This window comes from Cajanus cajan, chromosome 1, assembly GCF_000230855.2.
Source record: "Cajanus cajan strain Asha chromosome 1, NIPB_CcT2T_4, whole genome shotgun sequence".
NCBI lineage: Eukaryota > Viridiplantae > Streptophyta > Magnoliopsida > Fabales > Fabaceae > Cajanus > Cajanus cajan.
Genome location: NC_138517.1, coordinates 34,832,385 through 34,846,721, shown reverse-complemented (window position 1 = coordinate 34,846,721; position 14,337 = coordinate 34,832,385). Strand labels below are relative to the sequence as shown.

Genomic DNA, 14,337 nt, shown 5'->3' with positions numbered 1-14,337 from the left:
TAAAAAAATGCCATATTGTTATACATTTGAGTATAATAATTTTTTTATATTTTTAATTTAAAATTATATATTTAATTAAATAATAATTTATACATTTTAATTAGTATATAAGTTAATTATCCAGTTATTATTATTGATTAAATTTTTCTTAAGACTTCTTTTCAAGACATGGTATTAATTTTATTGAATTTTTTAGATATGAAATTTATATGATATATTCTTAAAAAAAAAATTAATGCAATTCAATTAATAATCTACTAATCCAATATTTTGATCGATTTGATGATCAATACAATTTTTAAAACATTAACTTTTATTCTAGATATAAATTTGTTATTATTAACAAAATATCGTTATATTTTATTAAAACTTAAACTTAAATATTTTATTATATATAGTTTAGAATTATATATATATATATATATTAAATGTGAAAAATCTATAATATTATATTTATTTAATATTTTTATATTAATAATAATAATAATTATTATTATTTTATTAATACCAATCTGACCACTATTCAACTCAACTAAACTCAACTACATATGAATCATTTAACTTTGAACTAGTATATAAACCGTTTTAATAATCGGTTGAATTTTGAAAACACTAGTTATCATTTTTATTGACGCATACAAGTTCATTTATTATGACACACATCAGATCTAATATATAACATGTTTGCATCGCCGTTTTTCTCAGTAAATTTGTGAGATAGCATCTCTTCCTTAGCTTTGTGAGATAGTTTCTGGGTCCAAGAGAGCTTTGGAATTTGAAATTGCTCTTAAACAAACATACTCGTAGAAGTTGCAAGATGGATGCTTAAGAAACAAAAGGAAAATGAGTAGATTCATTCTTTGTATCGAATTTCAACAGCTATATAATTTACACCCATTACTTATAAGCTTCAAGAAAACGATTGCTACCCTGACTAACAGAAGCTACATTTACTCCCTTGATAATAACTAGTAGATCTGATCGCATGAAGAAGATACGCGAGCGTGCTAGGGTCTAGGGATGTATATATAGCCTAAGATAGAGGTGCAATAAGTAGCACTCGTTCTGACATCTTATCGCCTATACATAACGAGAGTTTATATAGCGAAAACATAGATTAAGGCTAAGCAAATTAATACGAAACACCACCTACACATTTTGTGATATATCAGCAGCCACCCCTTTGATAAATCTCACAAGTATTGTTCATGTATTCTGGCACGGTTCTCTTCCCACCACAGTCTAGCATGCATCTCCCCAAACTTTTCTCGACTGCACCACATATGAGGAAACACCAAGAAATGAATTACGTACAGTTCTACAGCCACAAAAATAAACTAAAATATGCAAATCAATCACCATCCGTAGATTTATAACATGCTTATGAAATTGTGACAACATGTGGGAGCAGAATGAGTAATAGTAATAGATAAATCAGAATACAATACATAAAGCATCATAGTAGTAATTTGAACTTTTAACTTTAAATTGGGTCTAGTCACATCACAGGCTTAAAAAAAAATTAAAAAAAGATACGGTGAGCAGGTTCAGGATTACATGCCAGACAGAATTGTTTTGAAGATAATCTGAGTTCTATTGACAATGATATTAGTTCTCGAAAGGCAGCTGAGGGATTGCATTCCAACTCTTTTGAAGATACAGATACGACATGTTTAATTTATAGTTTGGAGGCCCCCAATGTACATTAAGAAAGTAAAACAGAAATAGTCTTGATTGATTTTCAGTTGGGTGTAATTGTAAAATGAATTTTGTGTCAATTTTGCCTTTGAAACTCGGTTTGAAATAGAAAGAGTTGTTTTGGCAAACTTTTGCTAAATGAAATTCATTCAAACTTAAGTTTGCAAACTTGAACGTAAACATGCATAATATTTCTGGTCTTTGTGACAAAGGTTAGTTCAATGTTGTAGGAGAATTGACTAAAACTGTAGGATAGTGAGTAAATTAATCGCACTCCGCCTTTTACGCTTTACACGTTTGCTATCAAGTATCAACAAGTATAAAGTGATTTAATTTCTTTTGCCTGATCAAACAATCAAGATAGAAAGCCTAGACTTTATGATCCACTAACTACTATGAAATATGAACTATCATTGTCAAAGACCATTGTTCCAAAAACAACTTACGCTGAACCATGAAATATGAATCTTGAAACATACTTTCTAACGTATACTTCAACTTTAATTTCATTATGAAAAATGGGGAAGCATTTGGTCATAAAGCTTTATGTCAAATACCAATTGGTCATAGAGCTTTAAGTCAAATATCAATTTTGGACCCTGTTTAAATAGAAATTAGAAGTGTTTACGAGACTTTCTCTATGAAAATATTTTTTATTTTTAGTGAAAAAATTCTCAAACAATTTTAAACTTATATTCAATTAGACTTTTACTAAATGTATATGAAAATGCGGTGATCACGTTGAAAAAATCACTGTGGCCTTAAAGCCTACTTGGTAGAAAAACGTGATCAGACAAACTCGACCTTTATGCAAGATTGAATCGTCTAAAATCAAAGTTGTTGATGCAAAAACACAAAAAGTTGTGGCAAGCGTACCTGAACCTGACTCTTCTGAGCTCCTTTTTGCCACCTGGGAGAGCTCTGATGGTAATGTAAACCCCAGGTTCGTCCTGCTCAACCCATTCACTGTCCAGATCACTGGCATTGCTGAATGATAGTTCCCCAGAGCGATCAGCTTCTCTTGATGAGCTACTTCTTAAGGAAGCATCGGCATCGATTGACGAGATATCTGTCTTGGCAGCAGCACTAATGGTGGACACCTTTGGGGTTGAGTTCACACCATTCGGGTCATAGTAATGCCGGGACTGCATTGACTGATGATCAAACGAATCTGAGGATGAGTACCCCATTCCGACCCCACCTCCTGCTCGGTATAAATTACAAGGTGGTCTTTCCCTGCTCAGTGGAGGTGTCACTGGGATCTCTTCTATTGATTCACGCTTTGAACTCTGCATCAACCAACACAAAATTACAAATCAAGAACACTAAAAAAGAGGTCAAAGCTTTCACCTAGGTAAACTACGAAAAAATGGGGACAGAAATGACAAAAGCATATAACAAATTGCAACAACAAAAATGATTTCAGGATACTACAAATATACACCTAGTAAGAGAAAGAGGTACGAGAGAAAGAAATGTAACGCTACGTCCAGTTTTTCTAGAAGCACTTTTAATATAGACAAATAAAAAAGAAATTAAAATAATTTTTTTCACAAATTAAAATTAACTTTCATATAAATTAAAAAAAAGATTTTAAAAAAGTTAATAAAAAAAGAATTTTTACAAATTAATTTATGTATTAACTAATTTTAATTTTCAAAAAAATCTATTTCATTTTTCCTTCTTAATTTTTCTTCTAAAAGTGTTTTTAGATAAATTCATCCTAACACACCCCAAGTATAGAAGGTGATATGCATAAAAGAAAGAGAAAAAAAAAAAAATTTAATGTCAATGGTGTGTTTGGAATAGACAAGTGTTTATGTATCAATTACTCTTGTAACAAATACTCAATATGACATATACAAAATAACTACTGTTTTTTTAATATCATTTTGAAAAGCTTAATGAATATGCCTCATTAGTAAGATTTTATATTGAGTGACGTGACTTACGTATGATTATTATAATCAACAAATTTATCATATATCATCTATGATTTATAATTGAATAAGAAAGTAAAATATACAATGTCAATGCATATACCTTTTTATCTGATTTTGAATATACTTAGTTTCATAAATAAAATGATTTTGAATATTTGCAAGCATATTTCCATTGTGAAACATAATCGTTTCACGTTACTATTAGGAGGCCTAGACCACAATGAGCATTGCTATTTGCACCACTGTCACCACACGTCTGCATCTACATACCAAATTATCAAACAGTACACCACATGATGAATAAATAGATGCCTACAGTAACGTGAGCAGTGATGATTCTCTGGGTTTTAGCCCAAGTGACTGAAGTTAGTGCACATGCAAATACATGTCATAAATTAAAATTGTAATAATAACTCTATCTGTCAAAATTATAACATAAAATTGCCTAAATAAGCATTTGGGTCAAGTATGTATCACGATGCAGATGATTACAATTGTGCATGGCAATATGTCTAGAAGCTACGTAAATTTAGAATTTACCTCGTCTTCAGACCTTGGTGGAGTTGGAAGAGGGACAGCTTGGCGGTTAAGCCTTTGAACATTGTAAAGTTCCATGACCTTATCATAGTTCTCTGCCCACCATCTTTGAGCTTGCCATTTGTTAAATATCTCGCGACTGTCATAAAATAGCCATAATTCACCACTCAGTTGTTAAGTCATCATATCATGTGAACTATAAGTGAGAATGGGGAACTATCACACGTAGCATCAGAATGTTGGAAATCAACAATTTAATCTTAATCTAAAAATAATGAAAAACAAAAGACAGCTAGATGAACCGTTCCTACTTTTACAATTTTTGTCTTTGCCACCTCCATTGTCAATTTTTTTTCTTCAATTTTACCAACAAAAATCCAGCCTCTTTTTTTTTTTTTTTTTTGTGTATCAATGTATGGAATGGTCCCGGAGATTCTTAGCTTGAAACATCCAACTAGTCGCAATTTGCTGCTATTATGATCATGTTATTTTGTTGACCAAATTTTTGTTGATGATTTTTTAATTGTCAGTGGTGTATGACACTGTTCTCAATTATGCTGGGTCACTCGAGTAGATGCTTTTTGACAAAGAATTCTCTGATGAATAATTAAAAGCAAACCCGATCATTCCGTGAGGAAAATAAAGTTGTTCTAAGGCCAACATTGACCTTACAGTGGAGTTGTCTAAGCAATCGAAAGCATGTGGGGTCCCCCAACTTTCACTAATCGCACCAAACAACGAAATGATTGAAATGTTTAGTAGGTTTGAATATTAACTTAACAGCTAGTAGGTTCTTAAATTTCTGAACAAAAATTCGTTGGGTGATAAATAGAAAGAGAAAATCATTTATACATTGTCCCACTCACCAGCACCCTATGGCCTTGTTGGTTGAGATTGCACCAAAGGTCACCAAGTGGACGTAAGATATCCAATGATATCATTGATGCTTTTATCTCACGATGAGATAAAAGACAAAATTACGAAATTTGAAGAAAAGAGGACAAGACTATAAGCTATGCTATCTATGATCTAGTATCTACAACTTTACTAGGTCCCCACCTAGCAGATGTTTACATTTTGTCTTGTATATTTTTATGAGTGGAAGAAGATGTGGGAGCATTCCCCAGCAAATTACAGAGTAACAGACAAAAACTGTTATAGGAGGAAGACAAAGTCCGAAGAATCAAGCATGAAGAATATTTTTATTGTTTGTGAAAACAATATTTTTATTAATTATTTGAACATTAAAAAAAATTGACAATTTATGACATTATAATATAGAACATTAAAAAAAATTGACAATTTATGACATTATACATAAGATGTCAATTTTTTTTATTCTTGTTTGTATAATCATATGTTAAAAATAAACTAATTTTTAAAAAAAAATTGTCCTATTTTATCCTAGTTAATTTCCTAAAAATAATGCATAAGAGCTTCCTCCGACCAAACGACAAGACCCAGTTTTAAAGGTTCCCAAGGCAATTAACACTGACCCACATCCACTCTCAGGCCACGATAAGTTTTACTTTCGGACCCACTTTTGAGATTGCTTTTAGCAAAGGCGTGAAATAACAGGGGAAGATGGGCCCACCTAAATCCTTTCGTATATACAGAGGACGATTCATATTAGTCACTTATGGCGTTGAAATATTGAAGATTTTGTTTGCTTCACACTAATCACATATTGCAGAGGTGAGTGAGCATAATAGTTCATTTGTAACAAAAAAACAAAACAGACAAGGTTTGTCAGCATGAAGTTATAAAATTTGATTGCTTTCTGGAAATATATATTCTCAAGTGTTTGTTGGAGGATCGTTACCCACCTCATGCAAAATCATGCATCACACTACTTGAAAAGGCTTTACACTCCATATAGTCTAACACCCAATTCGTAAATGTTTCATGTACTAACACATTGCTCGATTTTTAAATATTTTGTATATTAATAAATTCATGATCATTAATATTTTTTTAACTTTTAAACCGCTGAATCACGACCAGGTGACCCTAATCAATAGAATAATATTTAAAAGAATTTCTAACAAATATTTCTTTTCAGTACAATTTTTTTTTTTTGGGTAAAAGCGGAAAGTAAAACAGAACAAGTTAAAAGCCCCGCGGATACGTCACACTCGTTTTATCAGATAGAATAAGCAATATGATGAGGATGTGGAGACCTCAAACAAAGATCAGCACATAATTTAAATAGTACATTTGAAAGAAGAAATATTTAAAATTATTGGAAGGTTTTCTTATAATATTATATTTTTTCAATATATTTGTTATTTGTTTTATATATATATGATTGATGTTAATGCAACCTACGTAAATTTTAAGAAACAAATTAAAATCATTTTTTTGATAGAAAAATTTAAAATTTATTTTTTTTTAGATCGTTATTACATCCACATTCAAATACAAACTGATACAACATTTGCATTTTTTTAAATATAAATTCTTATACAATCTACCCAGCTGATTACATTTTTCAATTCTTTTAAAAGGTTTTAGTATTATCCTGTTAATTTTCCCCTCTTGTATGTCGATCTACATTATATTTCACCAACCTGGGTCAGGTGTTCAAAATAAAAGAAACAAATCTATTAAAATAAACTTGCTTTTAAAGTTAGTAAATGAACCCATAATTTAATGATAGATGCCCTCTTTTAACTTTAAAATTGGACTTTAGATACTTCTTTTGATTCCAACGAACAATTATTTAAAACGTAAAATAAAATAAAACAAAAATGTCCATCATGCATATAAATTAATTTTCATTGTAGCTACAAACCAAACAAACAACACACAGAAACCGAAGCCATTAATCCCAAGACCAACACATAAACTTAGAAACACTAAAATTAGCCTAAGATTTAAAAAAAAAAAACTAAAATTAGCCCAAGTTTAAATAGTTTATATAAGATATTAAGTTTACATAAGTAGTTTGAGGAAATTGTTGAATTGAAAATACTGATAAAAGTGGTGTAATTTAACGTAATCTTGTAATTTTTTGAGTGAATCGATCACCTAGTCAGTCTCTCAGTCCAAATGAACCAATGACTATTTAAGTTTCTGAGAGTATTATGAATAGGAGTTTTTACGGGGTTCTTGAAATTAAAAATCAATTCTTGTACAGTTTTATTCATGTAGCAACTGATGCAAAAAGAGAACTGTGCTTAAGAATTATAAAATAATTATAAAACTCGATGTTAACTTCTCAAGAATAACACTGTTTAACAACAACTACAACAACAAAAATTGTGAAAACTTTTTAAAATTTCACTATGTTGTAATTGTAATACTTAAAAAAGAAAAGAAAAAAAAAAGTGGGTTAAACAACTCCGCATGATTGTATCTTTAGAAGAGATCGTGTGGGTAGTATTTTTTTTTAATTTTATATCCAGATATATTCTTGTCAAACATGATTTATAATTGTTCAAATATTATTTCAATAAAGACAGAAATCCAATTTGGGAGCAAGCATCAACTCGACTGTAGTATTCTAAGACAGCTTTACAGCTAGTAAATCAAGAGTTTTGATTATGACATTGTCTAATTATTTTAAAAAGTTTAAAATATAGTAAGTCAAGAGTTTTGATTATGACATTGTCTAATTATTTTAAAAAGTTTAAAATATACGATATAATCCATGTTCTTAGTGCTTTTAAAGTTATCAAAATTTGGTTGTAGTCCTTAAAAACAATCTACTATTTTATTCATCTAATTTAAAAATATATAGTTTTTTTTTTTTAAGATAAGAAAAATTACTGTAAAAAAGAAGATTTAACCTAGATGTCCATACTTTTAACTACCTCTTTCTATTTTCACCTAACTACTAAGATTGAACCTAGATCTCCATGCTTCTAACTACCTCTTTCTATCTTCACACAACTACTAGGTTAATCAAAGTTGTTACATAACTTTTATTTTAATCCTTCAAATACTTTAAACGTAAAAACAGTTTTAAAACAATATCTAGATGTTGAAAGTAGTACAGTTTTTAGATTAGGGAAATTAAATTAGCACAAAAGAAAATTAAATAGACCGAAATTAAACTCTTGAAAATTATTTTCTTTTAATTATGATATTATACGAAGTATTCATAAGTAATTACGATGATTTTCGTTAGAGACCGTACTAAATTCAAATATTTCTAATAGACAAACGATATATTTTATCTCAGAATATATTATTATAATTTTATTAAAAAAAATTACGAGTTATGAATTATTTATTATTTATAATTTATAATACGCATTAATTGGAGTCCAGCATTGAGAAGCGATGGTAGCGAGAGTAGGTCTAGGCAGGGCACTACTAGGGGGAGCATGGACCAAACTCAAAACGGCACGGAAAGCAACAATACGACAGAGAGCGAGAGGCGCGAATGGCGTTACCTGAATCGAATCCTTTTGAGGTGGTTCCCGCCACGCGGAAGCGAGACGAAGGTGATGAGAACGCCGGGCTCCACCTGCGCCACCCACTCCTTGGGCTCCTCCTCCTCCTCCAGCAGCAGCACCACTCGCCGCCCGCTCGAGTTCGGCGTCCCCTCGCCGCTCGATATCCCCTTCAGCCGCGCCTCCAGCTCCTTCCCCCACCGCCGCCGCGACGACTCCGACTCCGAGTCGCCGCGGCTGAGCCGACTCGGGTGCGGCGCGCATGGCGCGCACTGCTTGTAGGCGCCCGAGGCCTTCAGCGCCATCTCCTTTATCTGCGCCGTGAGCGACTTCGCCTGCCCTCGCGAACTCGGATCCTCGGTGGCCGAGTCGGCGCCGGGTTTCTTGGGGCGTGCGATGCACGTGAGCATTTTGGAGTGTGCGGAATCGGATCGGTTACTTAGCGTGATGTGAGGAGGAAGAAGAAGAAGAAGAGAAATGAGAGTGTGTGTGTGTGTGTGTGTTTTCTTCTTCCTTTCCTTTCCTTTGGCTTTTGCTTTTTGGTCTTTGGTTTTGTTTACGTAGCGGAGGAAGGAGCGGAGAGGAATCTGCTTTTTGTGTTGGAATTCTCCCTCTCGCACCTGTCGTTGAAACTTTTTAAATTATTTTTTGTGTTTTTTTTAATAATAAATACTTTTAGTTTATTTATTAAATAATTATATCACTGTTAGTTTTTTTCTTTACATGTATATTACTATATTACTATTATTACTTTATTCGCGTCTTTTGGGCTATTTATCTCTTGACTAACGTTATAAGTTATACTATAAAACTTATTTAATTTTATAATAAAAAATAATTAAATTATTTGTACATTTCCATTTTGACATAAAGGCTTAGTGGAGGATCTACTACTAAGGCTATGACTAGGAAGTTATAGGAGGATTGACCCAGCGCAAAGTATGAAAAATCCAAGTTATTTTTGAGTTAGGCTCTACTTTGAAGCCCATGTAATATAGGACTTGGGTCTATGTGGACTTGTACTTTGTGGACCTTGTATTTTGGCCATATAGATTAGGATTTTCATTTGGGCCTTGTATTTTAGGGTTTAATCCCATATGAGATTACATTTAAATGTAATTTAGATTATATTTAGGGTGCATTTCAGCACCATTATCGGTTAAGAGGTGCTGCACATGGCATGCTCTAAATGACCTTCAAATGTGATCTAAATCACACTTAAATGCAATTAGCACATGGAGGCACATGGGTGCTAAGGTTCTGAATCCAAATTTGAATTTTTGAATTCAAATTTGGCGTCTAAGGTTTAAATTAACCATACCATGATTTAGTTTAAACCTTAGGTTAACCTAACTTCCCTTGCACACTTACTAAACCTATAAATACTTCCTAGTCGTGAATATTCCTCACTTTTGAGATATATGAGATTTCTATATTCAGAAAATTCTCTCTACATCCTCGAGGCCAAGGAAGTTAGGGGAATTGTTTCTCCTTAAGCATCTTCAACAAGGAAACCTTCCTTGTGTGTAGGCATGGCAACGGGACAGGACAGGTACGAGTTTCATGATACTCGTTCCCGCGACTCAAATTCATCCTCGTCCCCGTCTCCATACTCATCGGGTATGTGATTTTTGTCCCATCCCCATCCCCGTCGTGTATACCCGTACCCGTACCCATAAAAAAATTAATTTTTTTTACAAAAAATACAATATTTTTTAACTTATCTTTATGTTATATTACAATGATAATTGGGTTGTTTGTCTATCTCATATTTTAATCAAGAGACTTCTTAATAATTAAACAACTACAAATATTTCACATCATAATAAACAACCACACATAATTAAAATCTTACAAATTAAACAACTACAAATGTTGAGTAATGTTACAAATAAACATCCACAATGTTGAGTTGAAATAACAAAATAAATTAAAATTTCTCCAATAAAAAATAGAATTCATCTTGCAAGTGAAAAATGTTGAGTAATGTCATTAAGCTTCAATCCACCTATCATAAGACAATTTATAAAAAATTAGAATTGAGTTATGAATGAAAATTTTTAAAATTAGAATTGAAAAATTAGATTGGACTAATGAAATTGAAATTCACTTACAACATCTATTAATTTTGCACATGCTCAGTAATTCCACTTGCATGTAATCCACCTGCATACAAAAAAGATAAACTTTAGATATGATAAATCAAATTGGAAATTTGTAATATTAAAATATAATATACCTTCATCATCAGATTCACTTTCACTCGTTAAAGTAATTTTTTCTTTAGTGGCTTTAGCACCTACAAACATCAAATATAGAATATTAATTAGAATTGATGCAAAATTACTAATTGACATGCTTGTCACAACCCGAAAAGTTTCGATCTTACAGCCTATGGTTTAGACATCCTTTTGAAAATCTCATCAATTAAGGAATGCCCGGACACCAGACTAATCCTTAATTAATAGTTTTGAAAATAGGTTCATGGAGTCGCCACCAATATTTTACTCAAAACATTGGGAAAAGAAAAGGTTTTTAAAGATCCAATAATGGCCTTGATAACCAAAATTGGGTTCAGGGGTCGATTACATGTAAGGAAGGTATTAAGCACCCCTACAACACCCTTAATCGGTACCTTTATGATAAAGTTAGCATAGTAAGAATTAATAATTTAAATATTTAATCCTCTTTATAAATTGCTATTTACATGCTTGAAATTTAAATTACATGGTTAATCCTAAAACGTTTACATGATTAATTTTATTATAACAATATTTGAAATAAGGGAATAGAGAAAGGAAGAGAGAATCGACTGAAATATGTAACGACCCACCCTAGGCCGTCACATCCAGAACCAACCAAAGATAAATAATAGATATTAAAGAAAATGGAACAAGGGCCAGCTACGCTAGAGTGTAAATATACAATAACATATAAAATTGTTTCCTAAATATATAACATATTTTTATAATAAAGTCATTATCCTCAGTAAGGTTATACATTAATACAAAAAGGTAATATAATTACAACGTCATGAAGACATCAAAATAAGACACCCTAGGTGCTGGTCAAGCTCTAAACCTAGCCACTTCTCAAAGCAGCTATCCAAAAGACTCATTGCTATCCCAAGACCTCATACCTGATCTGCTCCCCCACATAGTGAGATCATCACAGTCCATCATGGAAATATAAGGGTTAGCACATATAAAACCAATCATAGTACATCATAATAAAATATCATTAAACAGATATTTATCCACAGTATTTGTCCAGACCATCAAGTCATTTCCAAGCTAAACATAGACCAATCTAAAATATAATGTATACACATCCATGCCAATGCATACATATTTTATGATAATAAAGAATCCATAACCAATGTATACAATCCATACCATATGTATACATATTCCACATCCCAAAACAAAGTCACACCACTGTATAATCCATGATGTAACCAACACATCCAAACCAAATGTTGGCGTCAACACATCCAAACCAAGTGATGATACGGTGAAACATGTCATCAACCCATGTCTCACGCCTAACCTCTCATGGAAAATATACAGTTGGATTACATCGTCACGTAACCCTGGTGATCGTGGCCACCTCATCCATCGGTATGACTCGGCCTGGACCCATACCGGTAGCAAATAGAATACTTAGAGGAGTACTTCAGAATCCACCTAACATCTGAAGTGGTTTATTATATAACCTTTGGAAAAGTTCCACATTGGAATCCTCACCATGAGATTCCCAAATTCCATATTTTTCTAAAGATTATATCCTGATCTCACCAAGAGATCTAATCCATACCATAACCTTACTCCTCTAAGTTCTATTAGCTTTCCAAACCACACACATATAGCATATTCCATAATTACATACCAAAAATTTCCATAACCAAGCCAAATTATTCAATATAATAACATAAATAACTAAACACTTAAAACAACCATCAACTTAAACAAATGATAATCTTCATATAAACAAAATAGCATATTAAAAATTATACTACCCTTATCATGCTCATACATACTAGATTAAGTCTTATAAGTACTACCCTTACTTGGATAAACCTGAACCAAAACTCGGGCAGAACCTCCTCCTCTTCCTGAAACAAGAATCGAAACTCAGGCAGAATCTCCTCCTCTCCCTCCTCTTTTCTCTCCCCTGGCATAACCTCCTCTACTGGATTCCTCTTCCTTTCTTTCCTCTTTTCTTTCCCCTCCTCTCCCTTTTTTTCTCTCTCTCTCTCTCTCCTCTTTCTCTCTCTAGGACCTTCTCTCTCAATCCTGCTTTTCCAACACCCCAACCCCCTATTTAGAGAGTTCTGTCTGCCTAACCCGGAACGACCTGTTCCAAAAGCAGAACGCCCGTTCTGGGCCTGAAAAATCCACGTAAAATTTTGAACTGGAACGGCCCGTTCCGAAACCAGAACGGCCCGTTCCGAGACTCATTCAGAACGGCCCGTTCTCCTTCCGAAACGGCCCGTGCTCCTTCCAAAACGGCCCGTTCCAAAATCAGAACGGCCCATTCTCCCATTGTGATTCAGTTGGCAAACAAGTGTATTGAGATTCACGCTGCTTTAATCGAAAAAACACGTCCTTATAACATAAAGTAATATCAAGCATCTTAAAAGTGGAATTCCATCTCGTTGGACAATCTAAAGTTAATTTTTTGTTGAAAGGAATTCGCAATTGTTTAGCTATTTCTTCAAATTTTTCTACCCTCTCAGGTGTTGCTATCCAATATGCTACACTTTCCCGAGTTTTTTCCACCCCTTCTTTTACAACTCCTAACCCTTTTTTCACAATCAAATTGAGGATATGTACAAAGCAACACATATGAAGCAAAGATCCATTATGAATCAGTCTATCTAACTACAACTTATCCTTAATTTTCTCAACCATGTTATCATTTGTGCTACAATTGTCCAAAGCAATAGTGGATAATTTTATATCAATATTCCAATCCAACAAAGAATCAATCAATACATTGCAAAGTCTATCAGTTGTGTGAGGTGCAAGAACATAAACGAACCTATATATTTAATCATATTGTCATATAAAAAGATAAAAAAAATGCAAAACCAATTAGTGAAAAGAGCTATAAATTAAAGAAACTTTATACCTCAAAATGATACTCTATAAGGTCCAATTGCCATCAATATAGCGAGTTGTGATAGCCATATACCCTTTATTTTGGTTGCTTGCAGCCCACATATCTGATGTAATTGTCACTCTTCCTTCATTTATATCTATCAGCTTCATGACAACTTGTTTTTCATCTTCATAGATATCAAGTATCTCTTTCTTCATTGTATTTCTTGAAAGAAGTTGAAATAATGGTTGAATTGATGCTACAAATCGTATAAACCCAATATGGTCCACTATTGAAAGTGGATATTCATGCAATATAATCATCAATGCAAGCTCCCTCCTTGCATTTTCTTCATTATAACTGCCACATGCCAATTCCTTTTTCCCACATCCTAAAACCTTAGAAAAAAGCATTGCTTGTCCCACCTTCCCACTTGTAGAAGCCTTCTTTAAAGCACATATATCTTAATGGTGGTGCAAGTACTTTGTTCCATTCCTCGCTTCTCCTCCAAGCAATTTGTTGCAATAGTTACATTTAGCTTTATCATTTCCATCAATTATAATCTTTTCAAAATGTTGCTACACAACACTTTTTAGCCTCCCTTTCTCTATTTGACTCTACTTGATCAAATGCTTCTGAAGGTGCTTGTAGTAATT

The 14,337-nt window shown here is 32.8% G+C and overlaps 2 protein-coding genes across 2 annotated transcripts; both read right to left on the bottom strand.

Moving 5' to 3' along the window:
- Window positions 1–825: 825 nt before the first annotated feature.
- Window positions 826–9,202, bottom strand: LOC109817796 (protein Brevis radix-like 4). Its single transcript, XM_020383139.2, has 4 exons — window positions 8,579–9,202; window positions 4,182–4,317; window positions 2,575–2,987; window positions 826–1,272 (listed from the first exon to the last, which is right to left on the bottom strand). The coding sequence occupies exons 1-4, from the start codon at window positions 8,986–8,988 to the stop codon at window positions 1,194–1,196; spliced, it is 1,038 nt and encodes a 345-aa protein (XP_020238728.2). The 5' UTR covers window positions 8,989–9,202; the 3' UTR covers window positions 826–1,193.
- A 1,498-nt stretch (window positions 9,203–10,700) lies between these two features.
- On the bottom strand, window positions 10,701–14,094 carry LOC109817789 (zinc finger BED domain-containing protein DAYSLEEPER-like). Its single transcript, XM_083068430.1, has 3 exons — window positions 13,743–14,094; window positions 10,818–10,877; window positions 10,701–10,744 (listed from the first exon to the last, which is right to left on the bottom strand). Exons 1-3 carry the CDS (start codon window positions 14,092–14,094, stop codon window positions 10,701–10,703), a joined length of 456 nt encoding a protein of 151 aa, XP_082924556.1.
- Between the last annotated feature and the right edge of the window lie 243 nt (window positions 14,095–14,337).

Excerpts from the sequence above, each read along its gene's own strand:
- LOC109817796 (XM_020383139.2), bottom strand. The coding sequence starts at position 8,988 with ATGCTCACGTGCATCGCACGCCCCAAGAAACCCGGCGCCGACTCGGCC. Across the intron at positions 4,318-8,578 it reads CTCAAAAGGATTCGATTCAG|TCGCGAGATATTTAACAAAT; the intron begins GTAACGCCATTC and ends ATTTTATGACAG. Across the intron at positions 1,273-2,574 it reads CTCAGAAGAGTCAGGTTCAG|TCGAGAAAAGTTTGGGGAGA; the intron begins GTACGCTTGCCA and ends TATGTGGTGCAG.
- LOC109817789 (XM_083068430.1), bottom strand. The coding sequence starts at position 14,094 with ATGCTTTTTTCTAAGGTTTTAGGATGTGGGAAAAAGGAATTGGCATGT. Across the intron at positions 10,878-13,742 it reads CACAACTCGCTATATTGATG|GTGCTAAAGCCACTAAAGAA; the intron begins GCAATTGGACCT and ends TGATGTTTGTAG. Across the intron at positions 10,745-10,817 it reads AAGTGAATCTGATGATGAAG|GTGGATTACATGCAAGTGGA; the intron begins GTATATTATATT and ends TTTTGTATGCAG.